Source organism: Andrographis paniculata, unplaced genomic scaffold, assembly GCF_009805555.1.
Source record: "Andrographis paniculata isolate CXL003 unplaced genomic scaffold, ASM980555v1 Contig38END, whole genome shotgun sequence".
Taxonomy (NCBI): domain Eukaryota; kingdom Viridiplantae; phylum Streptophyta; class Magnoliopsida; order Lamiales; family Acanthaceae; genus Andrographis; species Andrographis paniculata.
In genome coordinates this window covers 2,788,783-2,814,860 of record NW_026137571.1, presented here as the reverse complement: position 1 = coordinate 2,814,860, position 26,078 = coordinate 2,788,783, and the positions used below count along the sequence as shown (strand labels likewise).

The window sequence follows — 26,078 nt, the reverse complement described above, 5'->3', positions numbered from 1 at the left end:
TCCCTTAAGGTCAAATTCCAATCTTAAGAACTCTTTATAATTCAGTTTATATATTTACATTATCTCCTTCCACCGCTTCTGTATTATACATATACCTCCGTTAACACACTTACACTGCTCGCTCATTACATCCAGGAGAACCTAGCCATTAAGTAACGCACAAGTCAGACACAACACCTCTCCCTCACTCTCAACCGCTTACATATATATAACATATTGTGCCATCCGTTCACGTCCCGTTCACTCGGTAAATGTCATCCACTCATGTCCCGTTTACTCGGTTTCCGCTGGCACTTCACCGCTCGCCTCCGCTCCGCTCACCTCCGCTCACTTTTACTGCTTTATGTACCGTTTTCTATAGGCTAGGAATCTGGATCCGCTGCAGAGCGGGTCCTTTACTGCATTTTTCTCCGCTTTCTCAAAAATCTACACCTGATTTGAAATTCATGACTTAAAATCCCTGTGTTCGACTTGGAAACTCAGCAGTAAAAATAGTATAAATAATTGTGATAACTACTCAGGGTCTACAACCACAATCTTTTACTATATCTGACCGCTTTCTATAGCCATGCATTCATTGACTTCCGAATATAAATTCCCTGTGAAAATGTACAAATTACGTTTCAACAAATTTTAGCTATCGTGGAGCTACGCAATTGTGTTGGCTCTTGAACTGTAGGTTCTTGAGTTTGTTAAGTTTGTTCCATAGGCATAGGTTCTTGTTTTATACGAACGGGTTCCTCAATCGCACTTTGAAATTATATGGGAACTGGAATGACTGCTAACTCATGAGGTCTTTGATCAATCACATCAGTGATTTCTTGATCCTCAGAAGTAAAGTTTAAAACTGTATTTCTCCCCCTAAACTCAAAATTCTCAAAGAACTTGGCAGTAGCCGTCTCAAAAATAGTTCTTGATGTGGGATTATAAAATTTATACCCCCTTGACCGTTCCGAGTAGCCAATAAAATAATTGTTCACTGTACGAGGTGCTAGCTTTGGTTCATTTGGCCTATAGGCCTTCGCCTCAGCTGGACAACCCCACACCCTAAGATGATTTAAGTTAGGCTTGCGCCCAATCCAGAGTTCATAGGGTATTTTGGCAGTCGCCTTAGTTGGCACTCGATTAAGGATATAGACTACTGTCTTTAGTGCTTCTCCCCATAATGATGGTGGCAAATTAGATTGGCTAATCATACTTTGAACTATATCTTTCAATGTGCGGTTTCATCTCTCAGCAACACCATTCATGCTAGGTGAACCGGGCATGGTGTATTAAGGAACAATTCCACACTCCTTAAGGAAGTCAGCAAAAGGACCTGGACGTTGTTCACCTGAGCCATCATTTATGCCGTAATATTCTCCTCCACGGTCATATATGACAGTCTTAATGTGTTCGCTTAGTTGATTTTCAACTTCAGTTTTAAATGCTTTGAACATGTCCAGTGCCTCAGATTTTTATTTAATAAGGTATAGATGACCATATTGAGAATAATCATCTATGAATGACACAAAATATTGTTGACCGTTCCATGAATGAGTGGAAAAAGGCCCACAAATGTCTGTATGTATCAATTCTAAGACATCCGTAGCTCGATAAGCACATATCCTTTTAACCTTGGTTTGTTTACCCTTAATGCAATCGACACAAACATCAAAGTCTGAAAAATTTATGGAATCAAGGATTCCATCCTTAATGAGTCTTTCAACTTTGTTTCTTGAAATATGACCTAAACGTTTGTGCCACAATAAACTAGAGTCATGCAATTTTTGCTTAGTACCTTTTGATTCCGTATTAAGTGCCTCATTATAGGAAACCAAAATATCGAGCATATATAAATTGTCATTCACCATAACAGTACCAAAACCAACCAAACATGAATTAAAAGACAACTCAACTTTATTGTTTCCAAAAGAACAATGATAACCCAAATTTGTCCAAATAAAAAAAAGAAACCAAATTCCGTCTAAATGACGGTATAATAAAAGTGTCTTGCAATTCAAGAAAATGTCCAGTACTCAATAACAACTTGAAAATGCCCACGGCTTCCACCTCTACTGAATCCCCAGTTCCAAAGTAAATGCGTCTTTCAGCATTAGTTGGGTTTCGGTAGCTCAGGCAACCCTGCATTAAAACACTAATGTTAGTAGTTGATTCAAAGTCTAACCACCAAGTGTTTCGAGGTATTTAAGCTAAATTAACCTCAGAACAAACCAAAGTAAGAAACGTACCTTTCTTCACACACTAATCGTGAAACTTAGTACAATTCTTCTTCTCATGTCCAAGTTTCTTGCAAAAGAAGCAAGTCTTTTCAGGACGAGCCCGAGGAGCAGGAGCTGGAACATGAGCCTTAGCAGTCTCAACCTTAACGGCCTTATATTTTCTCTTATTGCCATCTGCATCCTTTGAGGTACCAACCACATGTACCTCTTTAGTCTTATTACGCTTCATCATTTCTTCTTCCTCAACACAGTGAGAGATGAGCTCATTAAGAGTCAACTTCTCCTTTTGACAGTTATAACTGACTTTGAACTAATCGTATTGAGTAAGAAATGAGAGCAAAACCAATAAGACTAACATGTCCTCCGAAAGGTCTAACTTAAGTGCTCTCAACTTAGAAGCAGTATTAGACATGTCATGATGTATTCCCTTATGTTTCCTTTGCCGTTATACCTCATGGTAATGAAACTCTTGAGAAGAGTACTCATTTCCGCCTTATCACTTTTGGTAAAGCGTTTTCAATTTCGACAAGGAAATCATTGGCAGTAATGATATCATAAGATATCGTACCCCTAAAGATTTCTGGAATGCTTTTCTTTATGATCATTAGATTAAGGCGATTAGACCTATTCCACTTCTCAAACAACTGTTTTTCTTCTACAGTGCTTTCTGCCGTAGGAGAAGGGGGTTGGTCTATCCTTAATGCCAAGTCTAGATCCATACAGCCCAAATGAATCAATATTGATTCTTTCCAGTGCTGATAGTTGTCCCCAGACAGTATTGAGACTGAATAGTTAGAAGATACCATAAGATTCGAACCTGAAGATAACAACGAATAAATATACACGTAAGTACTCAAGTAGCATAATGAAACTCAAAATAAAATAATGCAATCCATCTCAAGACACTAAACGCAACATTAATGCTTAATCTTTGGATCAATGACATTAACTGCAAGCAGTCATCTTGTTACAATAATCATATACGGACAATAAGTAATATCAAACAATGAATCACTCTTTGGACTGACTCACTATTCACATAAGTTAAATCCATATAATTGTCTTATACATATTATCGCAGATGTATATTTTATTCTGTCAATTATCGACTGACTTTGGGCCGAAGAATAATCACATGAAATTAAATACACATATAAACACTTACGTTATCAAGTAAAAATTCCATATAAGAGATGTTACTTTGGCAACTTCAAATACTAAATTTTTACCGTCAAAACGCAGCAAACATTATTAATAAATTTCCAATTTCTTAAGATATGTGTATCAATTTCATAAATTGTTCAAAACAATCATGATAAATAAATAAATAAATAATTAGACGCATTTTCAAGAACACGAAGACATACATGTATTCAATATGTCTCCATCAAATAATTAAATAAGCACGTCTGCACATATATGAATGTAATTGCAAATATACACTGGAGATATTGTTAAAACACACATATCTTATTCCACAATAAAATAAATAAATGAACAAATGAACTATCTTATTCCAAAACCTTCAAATGAATAAATAAATGTCTAGGGTTATACTTGACTTTTGTACCATGAATCTTTATCTATATATCAGAATATATTTGCCCGCAAGAATAATAATAGAAATAAATTAATTTAAAAAAAAAAACTTGGGCACGGAGATCAAGTCATGCTCGTCATACAATCCAAACGCATATATATTTGAATATGTTCAAATTCACACGTATCCAATCAAGATTCTATATAATATATATATATATATGTATGGATGCTTTAATTAATTACGACGTAGTAGAAGAATGCAAGGCTGTCACATTGCAACCATAAGTGTTTTCTTTTACTGAATATAAGAAAACTAATTGGATACAAAAGAAAACCAAGAAATTCAATAATTGAAACATGCTCTGATACCAATTGTTGAATTTAAATGTCCGATTCTTAAAGCGGAAGCGTACATGGAGATGAAGTCATATACTAATTAAATCTCTTTTAACGGCACTATGTCCCGAAGACCTAACCCTAGCCTATTTATAATAGGGCAAAAATAATTTTAATTACAATTATGCCATTAATTAATACTCCCTCCGTCCTACATACCGTGTAGGCTACGGTATTTTAGGAGGGGTGTAATTAGTAGATAATTAAAAATATATTAGTGAAAATAATTATCCTATAATATAAATAATTATAAATTAAGATTAAGATAACTAATTAGTTTAATTAAAATTAAAAAAAATAATTAAAAAGTTTAAAATGAGATTAAAATGTGTAATCATTTTCCAAAAAATGAAAGTGACATGGAATGTGGGACGGACAGAAACCGTAACGTGGACATGGTATGTGGGATGGAGGGAGTATTATTAATTTGTCACGTCACTAAAATAATAATATTATACGCGTAGTTGCACTTTTATTCCATAACAATAAGTCTATCCGTCAATAATTAACTATATTAATTAGATCACTTAAAATAATATCACTGAATAAAATAATAACTTTTAACAATATATTCGATACATATATTTTATCCCAAACAGTTGTTTATTTTCGAAACAGGTCAAAAAATACTATTGTCTGTTGTAAAAGACGATGGATAATCTGCTCTAAATAATTGCCAACCAAGTCTCATACTCAGCACATTTTTTTTTTTATCCCATAATTTTTTTCTTCCCTCTTCTTTTTCATTTCTCAAATAATTAAAGAAGATCAATGAAGACTGGCAATTTGTCGGAAGTGAGACAAATTTTTTATTTTTTATTTTCCAAAAAATTAGGTTGAACCGTCGGTTTAAACTCAAAATTGGTACTTCACGATTCAAAGAATATTGTAATTGAAATTGAACTGTGAAAAACATCATTTTTTTTTTCGGTTTGTTAGCCATTTTATTTATTTAGTTAGTTATCTTTGAGTTTGTTTGGTCAATATTTTAGTTAGAGGTATAATTTTTTTTTATGTAAATTATAAAACATTGTATAAATAAAATAAAATTAATATTTTATATTGAATGTTTATTCTTTGTAAAATAATAAATTGTAATATTATATATATATATATAAATCATGTCGAAAATATATAATTGAGAGAACAAACCCTCTATTTATGTGTTTATTTCTGCTTATGCATTTAGATAATAAATAATTTTATAATTTATACCTGTGATGCATTTGTGTAATATTTTAAAGGTGAAATTGCCCGCAATCTATATGTAGTTTGAAAACTACGCAAAAATTTCTTCTGTGGTTTTCAAATTGTATAACAATTCTTCCGTGGTTTTAAAAATCTCCTCATGTGTACATTTAACAGAGCGTACCCGCTAACGCATCAAAAATGCAAAATTAAGTGAAAAGTGAAATAAAAATCAATTGAAATTCCTATTCTACTCTTCCATTATGTAATATTTCATCCGTCCCAAAATAATAGTCTCATCTTGTCATTTTCGTTCATTCCGAAATAATAGTCTCGTTTTATTTTTTTGTAACTAGGCTCCCCACCCTTCTACAAAACTATTCTCACTTTTCCATAATAATTACATAGATGTCATTATAATTAAAATTTTTAATAACACACAATATAATTTAATTATCCCACTCATCACAATTAATACGCTCATCTACCCCCATTAACACCCATCCACTCCCCTTAAACCCACCCCACATTCTAACTTTATCTCTCTCTCTCGATCTCATATATCTTTCTATTTCTCTCTCAATCAGACCCTTCGTTTAGGATTTCTTCTCCGTAAGAACATTGCCGCCGCCGTCATCATTTTTTAGCTGAATCAGCCGGAAAACACCATATGGTAGCCTCGATGCTACCAATGAAATTACTCTAACACCACGTGTAGCAAGTGATGCCAAAGTCGATCCACAGGGACTGTGAAGTTCAATTTCTATTTTGTCACAATTTTAAATATTGGGGGATGGATTAGCAATTCACTAAAATAATTAAAATAAACGATGGAAAATAAAATTTTGATTTCAAAGAGATTAACTTCTAGCCCAACGAGTGAATAAGAAACCGGATTAAAGATTCGATCATTGATTTTAAATAATCTTGTTATTCAACTGATAAATTGGTTATAGCCATTAGATACGATCATAACACCCAATTTTTCCTAACTTTATTGGCGGCAATGGTACGACCGATTAACCACATCCCTAATCAAAGAAATAATCTAGGTACGACCATAAATTAATTTCTCCAATTGAAAATAGCATGAGAAAAACCCAATTCAAATATTTAATCAATTACGAAAAGATTAAATTATTTGATCATGCGATTCCTAGGCTAAGCTTGTTAACCTATTTACCACTTTATGAAACACATATACAATTACAGATGTAAATGTTCAATTGGCATACAATTGCTAAACCAATCTAAGATCCGGCCACGATAAAAGATTAAATAAAACAATTGCAGACATGAATCACAGAAATCACACAAATATCAATTTACTTAAACAAGATTCAAATTAACTCATAACACAATCTCACAAATCCCAATCCAAAATCTACATTCAACCTTGGAATAGACTAGGAATTTAACTACTCATACTTATAAATAAATAAATAAAACAATAAACTTGATGATCATCCAAAAGTGCTTCCTCTCTAAATGGCCTTCTCAATCCTCCACTTAGACTATGAAAAGTGAGTATGAATTGTGATACCACATCTAATGTCTTGGCCCCCCTTTTATAGATGACCGGGTCCTCAATCACTCCCTTAATTGCTTTTTATTAATCACGATGCCAACAATCAAGCTTTAATTTCGTAATCCAACTCTTTCCTTAGCATGGGAGCTTAATTCAAGTCTTTCCAAAATTCTTTGATCGAAAATATGGCATGGACGTGAATCGCCCAATTACCTTGCACAAATCAATACATGACAAAAGTGAGTATGAATCTATCCAAAACATTAATCTTATAATTTATCTCTAGAAAATATATAATAATATATATTTATCAATTCCCCCTCACCCAAACCATGCTTGCCCTCAAGCATAAACCAAATAAGCACACGAAAGAACTTGATGCAATCATAATCTCCACAAACAAATTCATATTATCATTACCTCAGTGAAACTCAAAACATACCAAGCGCAACATAACCTCACTAGGAATAAAGTGTATACACTCAACACTCAAATATATATGGGTTAACAAGTTACTCGTGTCGCATCGTAAAAATGATTATCCCATAGGCTTGCATATTGATCACATCTCTTAATTCTTCGAATTCTAATGCAAATAATCAAAGGGTCTTTAAATAAGGATGTAACGGGGCTTTAGGTTAGGGTAGGATATAGAATATTATTCGGCTAAATAAGTCAAAAAAAGAAAATATTCCAAGCTCATTTTGTAATATATAGACTCCGTGTAAAACTTCTCATTCCTCATTTATTCCTTCATTAGCATGTATACTCAAAACTTTATTCTTGCAATTTACGTAAGAAGAATGCTCACCAAGATAACCCGTAGTACACCCAACTCAACCGACAAGTTAGCTTTATTCCTTCATTTTTTTTATTTTTTTTTCAAACTTTTTTCTCTCATAAGCAATAAACAACAATAAATAGACATAATTTCTCATTCCCTTGGAGACTTTAAAATAATATGAGCTCGAAACATTTTCCTTTGACTATAGGTTCAAATAAATTTTAGCTTTAGAAAGAAAGGTCATAGGTTAAAATACAGCTCTTTAAACAATAAAAATAGGATATTTAAGCTCAACGAGGCTCACTAATTGATTAATTTTTTAGGTAGGAGATATATAAGGCTAAATAGTTCATCCTAATGCCCTTATCACATTAATCGCATAGACTTCTCGGAAATAAAATTCGACATGCATCGCTACGCAAGTTATAGAAAACCAAGTTTAGAGCAACAATCACACACAAGAAGAAATATATAGCATTTAAAACGAATGCTCTATTAGGCTCAAATCTCGCATAGGGTAAAGCATTTCGTGCTCGGCATATTTATTGTTTACTTCATCGGCAAGTCATCTAATTAAAACATGTCATGTTGAAAAGAAATACACAAGTCTTTAGCACACAAGTCAGTTATACAATCGGGCAAACAATGGATATTTATGATATTCACCCCCCACACCTACTATGCACATTGTCCTCAATGTAGCGCATCGCGGAAAGTAAAAAGTTTAAGAAATAGTAGACTTCCCTGAAGCCTAGGCATGCTTGCGTCCGGCATGAGCATGCCGAAATTCGCATCACCTTCTTGAATGCCAAATAAATGCTCGAATCAAGGCCCTGGGCATTGGAAAAATCATCATCACCTACGGAAAGCAAAGACAAGCAAATAATCACACCAAAAAAAAAATAAAAATAACAATGCAAGAGAAAACAGGAAATAAAATAAGATTGGGTTGCCTCCCAAAAGCGCTTTTCTTTAACGTCTTCGGCTAGACATTATTATTAATTGCGAAATTAAATTAAAGGATCCTCAATGGTCATCCAAACCACGTCCTCAGCTTCAACACCCTCTAGATAGGGTTTCAATCGATGGCCATTCACCACAAATTTCTTTTCAGTCTTTGAGCTTTGAATTTCAACTGCACCATAAGGCAAAACATTAGTAATAACAAAAGGACCAATCCATCTGGAACGTAACTTACCGGGAAAAAGCTTGAGCTTACAATTACAAAGAAGCACTTTCTGACCGACATCAAAATTTTTCCTTGATATTCGTTGGTCATGAAAGGCTTTCGTTTTTGCTTTATACGTCAAGGCACTCTCATATGCCTCATTCCGAATCTCCTCTAATTCCTGCAACTGCAACTTTCTATGTGTTCCCGCTTCGTCAATAATCATGTTGCATTTTTTTACTGCCCAAAAAGCACGGTGCTCAAATTCAACAGGAAGAAGACACGGCTTACCGAATATTAACCTATATGGCGACATTCCGATAGGCGTCTTGTAAGCGGTGCGGTAAGCCCATAGTGCATCTAGGAGGCGGAGACTCCAGTCCTTCCTATCCGGTCGAACAGTCTTTTCAAAAATAGACTTGATTTCTCGATTCGACACCTCCGCTTGACCATTTGTTTGAGGATGGTATGAGGTCGAAACTTTGTGCAACACGCCATACTTCTTGAAGAGAGGGACGATGATCTTGTTGCAAAAATGGGTTCCCCTATCGCTCACCATAGCCCTAGGCATTCCAAACCGAGTGAATATGGTGGACTTAATAAAATCTGCAACCACTTTAGAATCGTTAGTCCGGGTGGCTTTTGCTTCCACCCATTTTGAAACATAATCAACGGCGAGAATGATATATGAAAATCCATGGGACATAGGAAATGGGCCCATAAAGTCGATACCCCATACGTCAAAAATTTCAAAAAATAACATTGGTACCTGAGGCATCTCGGCTCGAGAGGAAAGATTACCTACACGTTGGCAATTGTCGCATGACTTGCAAAAGGTGTGGGCATCCTTGAACAATGTTGGCCAATAGAACCCGCTATCCAAAACTTTCCTTGCCGTTCGTTGGGAACCAAAGTGTCCCCCACAATTAAGGGTATGACAGAATCAAAGAATGGATTGGTGCTCACCTTCTTGCACGCATCTTCGCAAAATTTGATCCGAGCAACGCTTCCACAGGTAAGGGTCATCCCAGATGTAGTACTTTGCGTCGCTTTTGAGTTTGTCCCTCTTAGCTTTTGGCCAACCTGCGGGAAACGCTTTAGTTACTATATAATTAACTAAATCGGCATACCATGGAATACAATAATCAACTTGAAGGAGCAACTGTTCGTATGGGACTGTCTCCTTTAGTGGTAAATCGTCATTGTTGGCACAAGGGAGACGACTCAAATGATCGGCGACAAGGTTCTCCGATCCCTTTTTGTCCCGAATCTCCAAATCAAATTCCTGTAAAAGCAATAGCCATCTGATAAGTCTTGGTTTCGCTTCCTTTTTCGCCACTAAATATCGTAATCCTGAATGATCAGAAAAAATTACTACTTTAGTACCCAACAAGTAAGAACGAAATTTTTCTAATGCAAAAACTACTGCTAATACCTCCTTTTCGGTAACAGTGTAGTTCAATTGAGCTCCACTCAAGGCTTTTGAGGCGTAGTAAATTGCGTAGGGACTTTTTCCTTCCTGTTGTCCTAACACCGCTCCAACCGCAACATCGCTTGCATCGTACATTACCTCAAATGGTAGCTCCCAATTAGGGGGCGCACGATTGGCGGCGATGACAAAGACTCCTTAAGTGTGTCAAATGCTTTCTTGCACGCCTCGGTGAAATCGAACACCGCTCTTTTTTGTAGTAGCTGAAATAATGGGCATGCTATTTTTGAAAAATCCTTGATGAACCTTCGGTAGAGACCTGCATGACCCAGAAAGGAACGTACCTCTCGAACACAATTAGGATATGGTAACATGGAAATTAGATCGACCTTCGCCTTGTCCACCTCGATGCCTCATGATGATACAATGGCCCAAAACTACTCCTTGTTCTACCATAAACTGACATTTCTCCCAATTGAGTACTAAATTCACTTCACAACATCTTTCCAAAATCAAAGAAAGATTAGCAAGACAACTATCGAAGCTATCCCCGTAAACACTAAAATCGTCCATGAATACTTCAATAATTTTCTCAACATGTTCAGAAAAAATACTTAACATGCACCTTTGAAATGTCGCCGGGGCATTGGAAAGACCGAATGGCATTCGTCTATAGGCAAACACTCTGAATGGGCATGTGAATGATGTTTTCTCTTGATCTTCCGGGGCGATAGCAATCTGAAAATATCCTGAAAAACCATCTAGAAAACAATAGTGAGCTCGACCAGCTAATCTTTCAATCCTTTGGTCAATAAATGGGAGAGGAAAATGATCTTTCTTTGTCACGGCATTAAGCTTACGATAATCGATGCACTGCCGCCAACCAGTTTGGTTTCTTACCAGAACTAACTCACCATTTTGATTTATCTCCACGGTTACCCCGGACTTCTTGGGAACAACTTGGATTGGACTTATCCAAGGACTATCGGCAATAGGAAATATGATTCCTACATCCCGGAGTTTGAGGACCTCCTTCTTAACAACTTCTGTCATGATTGGATTCAACTTTCTTTGGCCCTGCCTCACCGGCTTTGTGCTTTCCTCAACTGTGATCTTATGCGTGCAAAATAAGGGGCTTATACCTTTGATATCCGCTATCGTCCATCCTATCGCTTGTTTGTGTTCTTTTAGCACTTGAATCAACTTTTCCTCTTGTTCCGTCGTCAACTTCGATGAAATGATCACCGGAAGAGTCTCATTTTCTCCCAAATGGGCATACTTCAAATGGCTCGGCAGTGGTTTCAACTCCAACTCCGGTGGCTGCACAATCGAAGGCAATAAATGCATATTAGTCTCGGGTAAGAATATAGGAGCATGGGCATACCTGTGTGAAACTAAAGTTGTAGCTTCTAATGCTTGCATCACTTCCAACAAATCTGGACTCAATCCAAGTGTTTCGTGAGCACCACTTCGAGCGCATCGTCACCCCTTAACTCAAAAGCATCCTGCACTTCAAGGTCAATAACATCTAACGAGATAACAGAGTGAGGATCCAGGGGATATTTAATCGCATCAAAAATTTTGAATTCAATTTTTTCCCCATCAAATTCCATCGTCAAAATTTCATTCTTTACATCAATCTTAGTATCCGCCGTACACATAAAAGGCCTTCCTAAAAGTAGTGGTGATGGGTTGGGCGAATGTTCATCATGCATTTCTAAGACATAGAAGTCAACTGGGAAAATTAATTCATTGACTTGGACAAGGACATCCTCTATAATTCCTTCGGGATATGCATGCGTCCTATTAGCAAGTTGAATAATAATCCCGGTTTTCTTTAGCGGTGCAAGATTCAAACAGTTATAGATTGATTTTGGCATGACATTAATTGCCGCACCCAAATCTAACATAGCATGCTTGACTTCTAGTTGCCATATTTACATGGGATTGTGAACATACCCGGGTCTCCGCACTTCGGTGGAATCTTTCTTTGGAGGAGGACCGACACATTTTCGCTTGCGATGATGCATTCATCACCCTTCAACTTCCGCTTGTTGGTACACAACTCCTTTAAGAACTTTGCATACTTTGGAATTTGGTGGATTGCGTCCAATAGGGGTATATTGAGCTCGACCTTTCGAAAAATCCCCAAAATCTCATTATCCCTTTTTGGCTTTATCAGCTTTGCCAACCTGGACGGAAAAGGGGCAAGATTAGTATTTAATTTAGTGACAGTTTTATCAATTACCTCATTTTTCTTTGCATCTTCCTTCTCAATTCCCTTTTCAATGGTGCTCTCGTCTTTGTCCTTCGGGATGATTGGTTCCGGAGCCCCCACCGTCTTCCCGGTCCGTAAAGTCATGGCACTAACATTCTTTGGGTTCATTTCCGGTTGTGATGGCCATTTCCCCGTCTCTCTTTCCTTAACATGGCAAAGATCCGCCGCTATTTGCTCCACACGAGATTCAAGATTTTGAATGCTCGCCCTCGTATATTGCTGGAATTGGATTGTGTTAGCGGCCATGGTCTTCATCATTTTCTCCAGTGAAGTATTGGATTTGGAAGGCGGTGGTGGTGGTTGGGCAAATTGTTGCGGAGGTGCTTCCGGCAGGAACCCTTGATGGTGTGAATTTCCATACCTGAGATTCGGATGATCCTTCCACCCTGGGTTGTAGGTGTTTGAATAGGGATCATATTGTGGGCGCCTTGGTTGGTTGAAACCGGCTACCTTCACATCGGCATGATTGTCCTCATGCAGGGTAGGGCATGCATCGGTGTGATGCTCCGGACTCGTGCAAATTCCACACGCTTTCACATGGCGTGTGTTTCCTGTAGCCAATTGATGAACAACTTTTGTAAGTTCAGATATTTTTGTTGTCGAAGAGAATCGTTACCTTCCGAATATTCGACTCCTCTTGTTCCAAATTGTTGCGAATTCTCTGCCATCCTTGCGATCAACTCCCATGCAGCTTTCGGGGTTTTATCCGTCAATGCTCCTTGGCTAGCGGCATCAATGTTGTTCCGGTCTCACATGCCCAGTCCTTCATAAAAGTATTGGAGCAAAAGTTGGTTAGTGATTTGGTGTTGCGGGCATCGCGCACAAAGCCTGTTGAACCTCTCTAGGTATTCATGCAACGTCTCTTCTTGTTGTTGCTTGATTCCGAAAATTTCTTTGCTTAATGTCGCCGCCCGCGATGCCGGAAAATACTTCTCCAGAAATTTCTTTTTCATCTCCCTCCAAGTAGTCACGCTTCCCGCCGGTAGAAAAAATAGTCATTCCTTCGCCGCATCCTTCAATGAGAAAAGGAATGCCCGTAGCTTTACTTGCTCTTCCGTAACCATTGGTGGTTTCATGCTCGAGCAAACCACATCGAATCCCTGCAAATTTTTATGTGGTTCTTCTCCTGCAAGGCCATGAAACGAGGGCAAAAAGTGTATTAGTCCGCATCGTAATTTGAAACTAGCATTACCTTCAATTTCCGGCAAAGTAATGCATAGAGGTTGTAAATTTAAATTAGGCGCAGCGAACTCCCTGAGCGTGCGGGTATCCTCTTCCGCCATATCGGGCTCTTGCTTGATCGATTCTCTCAGTTGAGAACTCGATGCCTTTTCAAATTCCAGCTTTCTTTTTGCTTTCTTTCGTAATTTCCTCGCCAATCTCTCGATTTCTGCTTCGTATATTAAATTTCCTGTACGAGAAGAGCGGGGCATAAACTATAGAAATATATAATATATATAATAAAATTGAAAAATAAAACAAACGCCAATCCCCGGCAAAGGCGTCAAAAATTGGTAGCCTCGATGCTACCAATAAAATTACTCTTAACACCACGTGTAGCAAGTGATGCCAAGGTCGATCCACAGGGACTGTGAAGTTCAATTTCTGTTTTGTCACAATTTTTAATATTGGGAGATGGATTAGCAATTCACTAAAATAATTAAAATAAACGATGGAAAATAAAATTTTGATTTCAAAGAGATTAACTTCTAGCCCAACGAGTGAATAAGAAACCGGATTAAAGATTCGATCATTGATTTTAAATAATCTTGTTATTCAACTGATAAATTGGTTATAGGCATTAGATACGATCATAACACCCAATTTTTCCTTACTTCATTGGCGGCAATGGTACGACCGATTAACTGCATCCCTAATCAAAGAAATAATCTAGGTACGACCATAAATTAATTTCTCCAATTGAAAATAGCATGAGAAAAACCCAATTCAAATATTTAATCAATTACAGAAAGATTAAATTATTTGATCATGCGATTCCTAGGCTAAGCTTGTTAACCTATTTACCACTTTATGAAACACATACACAATTACGGATGTAAATGTTCAATTGGCATACAATTGCTAAACCAATCTAAGATTGGGCCACGATAAAAGATTAAATAAAACAATTGCATACATGAATCACAGAAATCACACAAATATCAATTTACTTAAACAAGATTCAAATTAACTCATAACACAATCTCACAAATCCCAATCCAAAATCTACATTCAACCTTGGACTAGACTAGGAATTTAACTATTCATACTTATAAATAAATAAATAAAACAATAAACTTGATGATCATCTAAAAGTGCTTCCTCTCTGAACGGCCTTCTCAATCCTCCACTTAGACTATGAAAAGTGAGTATGAATTGTGATACCACATCCAATGTCTTGCCCCCCCCCCCCTTTTATAGATGACCGGGTCCTCAATCACTCCTTTAATTGCTCCTTATTAATCACGATGCCAACAATCAAGCTTTAATTCCGTAATCCACCTCTTTCCTTAGCATTGGAGCTTAATTCAAGTCTTTCCAAAATTATTTGATCGAAAATATGGCATGGACGTGAATCGCTCAATTACCTTGCACAAATCAATACATGCCAAAAGCGAGTATGAATCTATCCAAAACATTAATTAAATCTTACAATTTATCTCTGGAAAATATATAATAATATATATTTATCACCATAAATGGAATATCCTCTTCATGACGAGCCGAATGAGATGTCGGAATCGATTTTTCGTGTTCTCTAGCTTCGATCGAAAATTCCAAAATTAGTTTTGGTGACGTCATTGCCGATGACGATGTCGTCGTCAATTCTGAGTCCGACGACAAACAAGGTTTAGGTGTGGTTGAAAATATATTTTCCGGAAACCCCAAAAATCCCAAAAATCCAACCTCACTCATGAAGTATTGTTGATGTTTCTTTTAATCTTGTGTCCGTTGGCTATGGAGTTGGAGGAGTACAAAGAGGTATTAGTAAGTGTATTTCATTATAAATGAATTCGAAATACGTTTCACCCATTGTGCATATTTACCTTGTATGTACCTCTCTTGATGCAATGAACATCTTTCAACTTGTTTGCATCGAAACTGTTGACTTTGCCCTTTCTTTACCGCATTTTTCATTGGCAATAAGAATATTGTTGTTTTGCCCGCTGTCAAATGCGACTTATGGTTTTTTGTGAGAAACCAAATTTCGTGGTAGCCTCGTTGATTTTTTTCTGATGGGATTTTCCGTCAGTTGAATTTTACAACAAAAAGATGGCTATTTAGTTGAACTCTTCATTGCTTACATCCATTTTTGTCCATCTTTAAAGTATTGAAAAATAATGGAATGTGTGATGGAATGGTTACTTATATACACTAATTGAGGGGAAAATTAGTGTTTCATTTGGAGGAAAAATTGTGTAATAGATTTTTGAAGTGTTATAAGGATTAACTTATTGTTATTCCTTTATTGTGATTAACTTGTATGTGTTTGTGCTATCCTAAAAAAATGATGCAAAATAACTTTCTTGATGAACCAATTTGAATATTTGATTTTTCGATGATATCGGGATTCAATTTACATACTCGGGATATATTGGTTACAATATCGTTACGACCGGCTTGGTACATTAATCAGGTTGTCTAACATGTGTTGTTATGTAATTTGTTGTATAATTTAATTTGACTTTTTTAATAAAAAAATCAAAATGTTTGACTAGCTGATTTTGGAAGAGATTAATTACAATATTTGATAAACATTTATAATTATTTATTGTATCTTTAATGATATTATTAATTATCCATTTTATTACTTGATCTTTTTTCAATGATAAATAAAAACATTTCAATTGTTTAGGAACACTCTTACCCCAATATTAATATAATATTATTAGTTTCAAAATTTTGTAATCCTCCCAAATATTTCTATTTCTATTGTTTTAACAGAGAGAGTATAGAATTATCCCCTTCAACTAAAAAAATCATTCCTGACAAATGAACGAAGTGAATTGATTCTTTCTTGGCAATGAAAAGGAGGAGCATCCATTTCCAATCCAGATTTATATCCAATAAATTCTCGTATTTCAAATTCTGACTCCAAAATTCAAGTTCAAACTTTACTGGCACCTAATTTCCAAAGTTATTAGGTTCAATGGAAAATTTACCATCATCACCAATTTATGAAAAAAAAAAAAAGAAAGAACAACACATTAGCAACAGCCTTTGTTATATTCATCAACCAAAAAGCCTTTGTTATATTCATCAACCAAAATGGCTTACTGATTAACTATACACACCCAAGAAATACTACATATACATATATATATATAATGTATATGTATGTATGTCTGTATATCCTGAGAACTAACTAACTAACATAACCTCCTAAGACTTAGAAAGACAGCATGTGTTGTGTTAAGCTACGAACAAACGAACCAGCACACAGCTCCAGAGTAAGTAAAACTTAGGACTTACTAACTTCAAAATAATCAACACCACACTTCTAATTTCAATACGATATGATTGATTATTAAGACAGGATACGATAGGATAGGATAGGACAGGACAGAATGCGCGCACCTTGCCGACTCCTATAGAGTATTTCTCTTTGCAGCTGGCCTTGTGGTCGAAACATACAACTCTGCCGACTGGTAAGTCTTAACCAGAGGCTGAATTGTGAACACGGCCGTAATGACAATGAACACTCTTGAGTCGCATCAGCTCCTTCCGCCGCCTCCTGGCCAGAGTTGCAGCGGAGACATCCTCGGCACTTTTAGGCGAGGAGAAGCTGTTAGGATCTAGATTCTTGCCAAACAAACCGTGCTGAATACTTTCACTTGTACAACTAACACAACCTCCGCAAGAATCATCTACCCGACGATTTTCCAAGCGCTGACAGCCGTTACATGCAGTAGGTACTGCAGAATTCAAAACCTCCATGTTCAAGTTCATGTCTAGGCTTGATGACAACTGATTGCTTTCATTTTGTGGGACGTCGTTAGAGCAGGATTGGAAGTCAGCCGTACCTCCGTGAGTGAGAAAAGGAAGCAACCACGGCACGGCAACTACAAAAAACGGGGTTCCCTGCCTGCCAGTCTCCAATGAGTTCCCTTGTCCTTGATGCGTACACGGTACTGGAAAATGCGACGGATTCATAGCATTGGATACCGGAGCACATTGGAATCGGACACTTTCTGAAGACGGGAGAACAGGGGGCCAAAAGCAAGGAACCACCGGCTGCTGATTGCACAAAAATGTCTGTGTGCTTGTACTAGCTGGACAAGGATTCTCAGATGAGGCTGCAGTTTGTTCTTCCCGGAATTCTCCCTGTTTGCTCGTCTTTATTTTAGCCAACTGCAAAACTCCGAACAAGAAAAGGTGTGGCGTAGCATATGTTTATGAGGGTAGAAGCTATTAGCCATCACGTAGTATTTTACCTCTGCTTTGAGAAACTCATTTTTATCCTTCAAGGAATTGTATTCGCCCTCTGCAGCCTCCTTTTTCTTTTCGACAAGAATGGTTCATTAAGAAAAAAAAGTTGTCTCAGTAGTTTCGAATATATAATCAAGATAAAGAGGGGAGGATAACAGTAGCAACCCTCTTCAAAATTTTGTTCTCTTCCAATACATCGGCAGCTTTTCTAGTCAACTCAAGATGCATAGCCTGGTCGAAAAGCAATCAATAGATTTTCAGTACTGACAAACATAACCAAGTGAACAGGAAAACTAAGCACATACACTGATACGATACGCATACGCATACAAAATTCAGATGTTGTATCCGTCAAAAACACATACTTATACACCGAAACGTCAAAATATTTGAGAATAATTCTGTGATTATTCACAAGGACAAATGAACTTTGTAGAGTCTGTGCATGTATATAGACACACAACTAAAGAAGCATACTATGATTCATACATAATATCTAAAGTTAACTGTATCATGAGGTAAATTTTGTCCTAAAAGTTGTTAATTATCTTTCGACTCAGAAAATTCTTAAAAATAGGTCTTCCTCCGGTGCCATTATGTACTCTATCAAAGGTGAAGGAATTCAAGACTCTCTTTGTGTCTTAAGGGAATAAATATACATACACACATACATAGAGGGGATTGGCATCTCACTCTTTCAAGAAACTGATCAATTTCCCTTACATTGTTCGATGTCATGATCCTTACTATTCCTTTTTTATGGCAATAGTCATTAGATAACTAATCTAAGCGCATGGAAAATCAGAAGTGTAAGAAGAAAATGTGTAACTACAATAGATTGATGTCGAGCTTTCAATATTGCATCAATTAAGCCTGGCGGATAATTTTCAAGTTAAAAATCAGCATTCAATTTAGTCATAAGAATTTTTTTATCAGAACGGTTTAGTCCGCAGATAAGCACTGTTGTTTTCAGTAGTCAATCAATTTCCAAAGAATCACAATCAAACCGATAAATAGTAAGGCAATATTGATATCACTATTATATGAATAAACTCACCTTTCTGCGACGAATCGTCTGCCTAGCAGACTCCCTATTTGCTAAGATCCGGCGAAGTTTTCGTTCTTCCTTCTCAACCTGAACCAAAGAATGGAATCACACTATCTCCACAAGAATGTATATGATTGAACAATACAGAAAGATCCTCAATCAAGGTACCTCAGACAACTTCGGCCTTGACTTGCTGATAAAATTTGGCTGAAAACTTGTATTGCAAAACTGGCTCGGAGTCTTTTCAACAATTTTATCTATCTTCTCAAGAGTTCTAGTTGAAGTAGTCGCATAATCATAGTATAATTCGGTAGCTTTCGGCTGATCCTGATATACACAAAAACATTGCTAAAATTCCTGCAAAAAGCATGTGGTACACGGTAATAATAACCATTGCAACATCATTCTAAGAATGGATCATTAGATAAAGTCTAACAACTTACAAAACCATAAATCATTACACATTTTCAAGCATTTTCTAAAGAAAACATTATCAAACATGCAAAAGCAGATAAATTCGATGGCCAGACTGATGATGTACTTCAACATTTTCAACCACCTATAATCCAAGATCTCATAACACATAGGATCTATCAAATTAGGTAACTTCAGCGAGGAAATATTCAGTTCAGTTTTGAAGGCACCGCGAATTTAGCATTTTGTCATCTGATAACTTCAGGCCATGATTCAAATTGGAAAAAATCACAAAAAAAGCAAAGAAGAATCCCTATGGTCCCATTCACTATCCAATAACCGCATCGTGAGATTTTATCAGATCAAATTTGTCAAGAAATGATGTTCTCACATGAAGAATGTTAGATGCAGGGACAGAATACCACTCTGTAATTTCGTATGATGCACCACATAAAATCTCATCCTCCCACCCCAGCACTGTCAAAGACAAAACAGAATCAAGAAGGACAAAAGATAGATGAGAAGAAAGCTTTTGCAAATTCTTGTCTGTTAAAAGAAAGAAGGGTTAAATCAGAGGAAACAACAACAAAAAGGACTTTTGCAAATTCTTGAACAAGGATTTATGCGTAAGTTAGCTGTGAATTTTCTACCTGATGCTAAAAACTTCAAGACATGACAATAATTCTGTTCTTGAATTTATTCACTCAAATCTTTAATCACGTGTCCCATCATCTTTTTGCAGTTAAATTCCCCCCAAAAAACATGGAAGTATAACCAATTCTTCGTATCTTATCTAAAAGAAAGGCAGAGTCGTAACAGTTAAGGGAAAACAGGGTAGCGAAATCAAACAGTACTTGTAAGCACAGCTTCAATGGATTTACAGTAAAACAAGGAAGAAGGGCAAAAAGTGAGGGAAGCACGCACCGATTCCGCAACCGGCAGCCGTCCGGACACGGCGGAGCAGCCCCGAGCCAAACCAGCGAGAGCTTCCGCCGCCTCGAATTCAAAAACCGCGATCGGATCAAGTTCGTCTTCCTCCGGCGACGGAATCGCCTCCAAGTCAATTTCACGGCATTCCATTATCGGCGGGCTATCTGTTTCTGAAAATCCAAAAATGAAACAGAGGACTGAGCCAGGTAGTTAATTTTGCCGATATTAATCAAGAGAAAGTTCCGAGATTAAGGACGAGGGGGAGGCGTGGATGCATATGGCAGACGCACCATAGACAGGCAGACAGTGAGACAGACGTCGGAACTCGCAATCTCTCTCTCTCTCTCTCTCTCTCTCTCTCTCGCTCTCTCGTCAGTAGCAGGCCATGTCAGCTAGTCCGCTCCTGCTCGTGCGAACTCGCTCGCTCGCACGAGCAGAGCTCAAGGTAGACGATAAACCCAAACCACCGACCTCAATGCGCATGCGGCGCGGGAATTCGAACGAACTAACGTACGCTAGAAGAAATCCTTCGATTCAATTGATCAATTCAGGCACGTAGGGACAATCGTGGATAGAAGGGAAGCCATAAACGAGCAGAAACCATTAATTTATTCAGAAAAGCAAACCTCCAATCCAATCCAATCCAGTCCAGGTCAGTCCAATTGCGGTTGCAGATTTCGATGCGGTGATGATGCGGCTGCTGCGTAGTGCATATGGTATGAGTAAATTAATGGAATCCTGGTGAGTAATTTTGATTTGACGTTGACAGGGGTGTGTGCTGTTACCGTGGCTTTGTGTCCCTTTTGCAGCGGCGGTGGGGCATCCGTTGGTTCGCCAGGCCAGGCCACCATGGAAATTAGCTCGTCCCCCGCCCGCGTTCACGTGGCCCCTCTCTCTCTCTCTCTACCCATCCATGGCTTTTCGTTTTTTCTGATTTTGGGGAATAGGGTTCCATTTTCCACTATGCATAGATAGCATAGCTCAGCGTCTGAGATATTTGAATCGCACCACACCATTAATAGGGCCACTTTTTCTTCTTTCTTTGCTATATTCGGCTAATTTTAGGGTTACTGAGGGATGCTTGGGCTATCTCCAACCCGTTATTTTATTTTTATGGTTGTTATAGTACAAATGCAATTACAATACTTTTAGGTACAATTATTTTTGCTGGTTGGTATCTAATCTATACTTTGAAGATAAGTATTTTTTTTATTCAATTTAAATTATTTGATTAAAAAAATAGAGGCTCCGTTTGCAAATAGACTTTTGATGTTAGTAAACTGAAAAATTGATGATAATTAAAAAATTGTTATATATAAACATATTATATAGACAGTGTCAACGTAGTGTTTTATCTATATATCATAGACAAATGTATGATGTTTAAGGCATATGGATGATTACTTGTTATTACATAAATGTGTAATATTTATTATTTTAGACAGTTCTACTTATTGGTAATATTGTAGTAGAGTATGGGTAAATTAGTTAATTAACCCTACTTTTGTCGGTTATACTTGGGATATTAGGTGTGTGGTTTGTGCTTTTCCAAGTCCATTTGTTAATTTGTAGTAATTTACTTGTAAAAAATATATTGATATAGATATCATTTTGTGCATCGTAACATATACTTTAATACAATAATTCTTTTTATAATTTCTGAAACCTATGATATATTAAAACATCCATTTGAAACTAATGCAGGTGTTTTCGAGTTTATTAGGCATGCAAAACAAAAAAAAAAATTGTCCGACTAAACGGTTGATCAATACATATATTTATATTAATGTTATATTTTTTATATTGAGATTTAAAATTGTGTCTGAATAGACTGTTCACCTCTTCTTCCTTCGTATAATATAATTTATAAAAGATATTTAGAAATATAATAAAAATTAAAAATTAAAAATTATACTTTATAAAAGTTAGTCAAGATAATTGTGTACATAATAAAAATTAAAAATTAGAGAAAAAAAATATAGTATAATGTAAAAGAATATTTTTAAAATAGAAAAAAAATTTGGACGTTTATAACCCAAAAAAAAATATTATACTTTATTTGTGGCCGACACAGTTCGCGTCCTTGTGAGTCTACTATATCAGTCATCTGGTCTCTTGTTCTAATAGCAACCGATGTGAGGTTTGCCATCCTTCAATAATGGTAAAATTTTATATTATTAAAAAAACAATCTCATCCGACCGGAAGGCTTTCTTTTTTCCAACCAACTAATTTGGTCAATCCGCATCAATTTCAGTGAAAATTCGCATTGGGGATTACCTTTATGTTATTTTTAGTATTAGTTTGCTTTTATTTTCTTACTTTTCGTACAATATTTAGGAATCTTCTATTCCAGGTCTTACTGCAGTCAAGTTCAAATTTATTTCGGATTTTACTTTGTATTTGTTGGTTGAAAACAACATCAACAATTTGGTGACCACAGTGGGAGGAAAGGCAAGATTGTTGTACGTCAAACGGAAATTTCATACGGTTGAGGTCCGGCCGAATCATCGGAAGGATCCATATGGCAGGTTCACAGCCTCAAGTTTCTTCCACCACGGCGAGGGAAACCACATTACCTTTCGTGGTTAACACGGGGAAGCCATGTGTTTGAGGGTTCAAAGGTTAGCTGTGAATTGTTCTTTCGAAGTTTGATTTAAATAGACGAGTCGTGTTATAATTTTATGGTGCAAATTCGTGGATCAGTGATAAAAAAAAAAAAAAAAAGGATAAAATTAAGGAGAAATGTTATATTTATTTACAAGGGAAGACATTGTCTACATCTATAAAAGGAGGGCTCTAAGGGCGGTTCGTAGGTCTGTCCATTTTTGTGCAGACCGGGCCATCCTCCGCTGCTGAAAAGCCGCCTGGTGTTCTTGTACAAGCCTCGACCGAATGCCAGATTGTAGTTGGCCATGGAGGCTTCCTTGGGTCTGGCGTTGTTCTGCTACCAGGCGACTTTCCTCTTGGATGCATCCGTCTAGAGTCTCTAGTTCCTTCATTTTTTGGGAAATTTCGGCGGCCAAACTATGGCGCGCCTGTTGGAGCTCACTCAACCGGTTGGAGGCTTCGTTAAAAATCTGTCACTTTTGACAAGGAAGGCTCAATAGCCGCGGTGTCGGGCGGTGGATGAGACGGTGCAGTGTCAGATGTTGGAGGTCATATCAAAGGAAGGTCGACCTGAAGCTCAATGATCCTCTCCATCATCCGATCAAGGATTGGGGCTGTCATAGACTCAGCAGGAGTCTGCACCAACAAGTTAATAGCCACTTGAGCCAAAGAATCAAGGTCTCCAGGACTCAAGTCGGCAAAGGACAAGTCGGGCACCGCGGTCTCACGAGTAGCCTGTTAAAAACAACCAGAGTGATTAGAAAGCTAAATTAAAGGAAAATTAGTGGAGTAATATGGAAGCTACCTGAGTGAGGACAGCGGTGGCTTCAGAAGGGGCCAAGAGAACTGGGGTCAGGGGCAGAGGACCAGGTCGGATCCTCGTCCCGGAAATTGATTGGGGGCTGCAGGATGGGAACCTATGAAGCCCGGCTTCGAACCCTAAAAAGGGGAAAGGGTCAGATTAAGAAAGATTGGAATTAGAAACGAAGGAAATGCAGAAGGAGGAAATGCTAACCACATCTTCATAACTCTGATTGACGGAAGCATCGCCAGACTCTGAATAAGAGACCTCGACTGGTTCGGGGTGTTGGATTGGGGCGGGACATTGGACTGGTCCGGGATTTTGGGCTGGTTCAGGGGCCGGCGGGGCTGGTTCAGGGTTCGGTTGAACCAATTCAGGAGCCACCAACGGATATTGGACGGTGGCAGCTGGTTCAGTTATAAGGGCAACCGCCGCAGGTCCCTAAAATAAAGAAAGCGACGTGAGCTATGGGTGAAAAGAGAACATAATTTGTAATCATTTCATACTCACCAAAACGTTTGGTCGGGAAGAGATAGAAGATGAAGAGGGAATTTGCCTCAACGTCGGGTCCTCCTTCAGATGAATCACGGGCAGTTCCACTGGTGGTTCGACCTACTGCGGAATGACCACCGCAGCTGTTGAAGAAAGAATGGTCTTTGTTCAAGGAAAGGTGAAGTTAGAAAAGTTTTTTAGAAGGTAGAAGAGTTTGGAAATTACCGTTTTGGCTGGGTGGTCGGCTGATCGGTCGGCAGGTCGGTCGGTTGGTCAGTCGGTTGGTCGGTCGTCTGGTGGGTCGGTTGGTGGTCGGCTGGTGGGTCGGCTGGTGGGTTGGCTGGTCGATCGGCTGGTCGGTCGGTTGGTCGGTCGGCTGGTGGATCGGCAGGCTGGTCGACTAGTTGCTCAGTAGTTGGGGGAAGTGACTCTGGGAACAAGAACTGTCAGAAACACATAAGATAAACACAAAATAAAGGTTGAGTTAGGTTAGTCCTTACCGAGGTGTCGGCGCACATTGGCGGGCAACCAGGCGGGGTCCATATGTAAGGACACCAAGTACTCTTCTACCGCATGCTGATCATACACCGGCTCCGTGGTGAGCTTGGTGCGGGCAGCTCTCTTTTTCTTCGGAGCACTAGGGCCTTCAGCAAAAGCCGCCTGCCTCTTCTTAGGAATGGTCGCAGGGAGTGGTGAGCCTAAGGCAAGGGCTGGAGAGGAAATAAGTTTCCCCAACAGCTGATCAGAAGGAGAGGCCACCACAGCCCAAGTGGCCAACCACCAAGAGGGAAAAGCTTCAACCGACTTGGAGTCTCGTCGAAAAGGGAGATAAGAATTGGACGTAAGATAAGAAGAAAGTTGGAAAAGAGAGGGCAAAATTAAAGCAGGGATCATTTACCTGTCGGGACTTTGGGTAATCAGGTGAGGTCGGGCAAGTGGACCCGGCAGACCTTGATAGCAGCCAAACTGTCGGGACAAAAATTGCGGCTGATAATTAAAAGTGTAAAAAGACTTATGATTTTTCTTATCAAACCTAGGACTGGAAAAAAGGGATCGGGGTTTGAGGGCCGAATCCCAAGAATGGGGATAAGACGGATGAGGTAAGAGATCAGGATATGGATGGGGGTAATTAGTATCCGAATAGGGCCAGAATAGCTCGGTGGCGTACTGGACGTAAGTTTCATAAACAAAAATTTTTGAGTTGCTACGGTCGTCCGAAAAAATGGCTTTAATTACGGGAGTCGGAAGGATGGAGTGTGGAATAGTTCGGAGTAAATTGGGCAAAGGCTAACCCCTGCGACCTCTGAGGGTTCGGGGAAATGGGTAACCGACCAAAAAAGGCTGTTGGGAAATACAGCCGTAGCCAGAGCTCAAGGAACCAAAAAAGGCCAGAGGTACCCGTGTCCGCCCTTTTAGTGTCCAGAAGGCGGACACTGACTCTGGACAAACCCTTGTATAAATTGGCCAAAAAAACTGATTTGGAGGGGTAGAGAATTATGTATCTGTAAAGGATACAGGGATAATTCAAATTTCAAATAAATATATATAAAATTGACAAGAACAAAGAAACCCATATACCTGCACAGCCAGAATAGGAGGAAGGCGGTGTGTTCCAGGGCAGTTGCTGGGGCACCGTCCGCACCCTGATGTCGGACAACAAAATTTGTCCAGCCCCGATCTTTCTCAGAGGTGCGGGCAAGCGACCAACCCTTGTGGTCATAAGCCGGCTCCTGACCATCCAACTAACCTGACATCGGATCGTTGCCGACGACAGAGAGATGGGCAATCATAGCCATATCCATCAAAGTCGGACCGATCG

At 38.2% G+C, this 26,078-nt stretch overlaps 1 protein-coding gene and 1 long non-coding RNA gene across 4 annotated transcripts; both read right to left on the bottom strand.

Moving 5' to 3' along the window:
* Nucleotides 1–14,872: 14,872 nt before the first annotated feature.
* Nucleotides 14,873–16,088, bottom strand: LOC127251092 (uncharacterized). The gene is made up of 3 exons (XR_007838835.1): nt 15,583–16,088; nt 15,443–15,491; nt 14,873–15,363 (listed from the first exon to the last, which is right to left on the bottom strand). It is a non-coding gene; the product is annotated as an uncharacterized LOC127251092 (long non-coding RNA).
* Nucleotides 16,089–16,762: 674 nt separating this feature from the next.
* LOC127250956 (uncharacterized) lies at nt 16,763–21,327 on the bottom strand. 3 transcript variants are annotated; one of them, XM_051274458.1, is made up of 9 exons: nt 21,143–21,327; nt 20,984–21,057; nt 20,648–20,884; nt 20,352–20,527; nt 19,182–19,340; nt 19,023–19,100; nt 18,131–18,196; nt 17,971–18,036; nt 16,763–17,887 (listed from the first exon to the last, which is right to left on the bottom strand). In XM_051274458.1, exons 4-9 carry the CDS (start codon nt 20,505–20,507, stop codon nt 17,192–17,194), a joined length of 1,221 nt encoding a protein of 406 aa, XP_051130415.1. In that variant the 5' UTR covers nt 20,508–20,527; nt 20,648–20,884; nt 20,984–21,057; nt 21,143–21,327; the 3' UTR covers nt 16,763–17,191. The 3 variants fall into 3 exon arrangements, with proteins under 3 accessions (XP_051130415.1, XP_051130417.1, XP_051130416.1); XM_051274460.1 differs by having other exon boundaries at nt 20,984–21,054; XM_051274459.1 differs by having other exon boundaries at nt 20,648–21,054.
* Between the last annotated feature and the right edge of the window lie 4,751 nt (nt 21,328–26,078).

What these genes read in the sequence shown, in the direction of transcription:
- LOC127250956 (XM_051274458.1), bottom strand. Translation starts at nt 20,507, where the DNA reads ATGGAATGCCGTGAAATTGACTTGGAGGCGATTCCGTCGCCGGAGGAA. An exon ending in AGAACAAAATTTTGAAGAGG is followed by an intron (nt 18,037 to 18,130) that starts GTTGCTACTGTT and finishes CTTGTCGAAAAG; the next exon opens with AAAAAGGAGGCTGCAGAGGG. An exon ending in ATGAGTTTCTCAAAGCAGAG is followed by an intron (nt 17,888 to 17,970) that starts GTAAAATACTAC and finishes GGAGTTTTGCAG; the next exon opens with TTGGCTAAAATAAAGACGAG.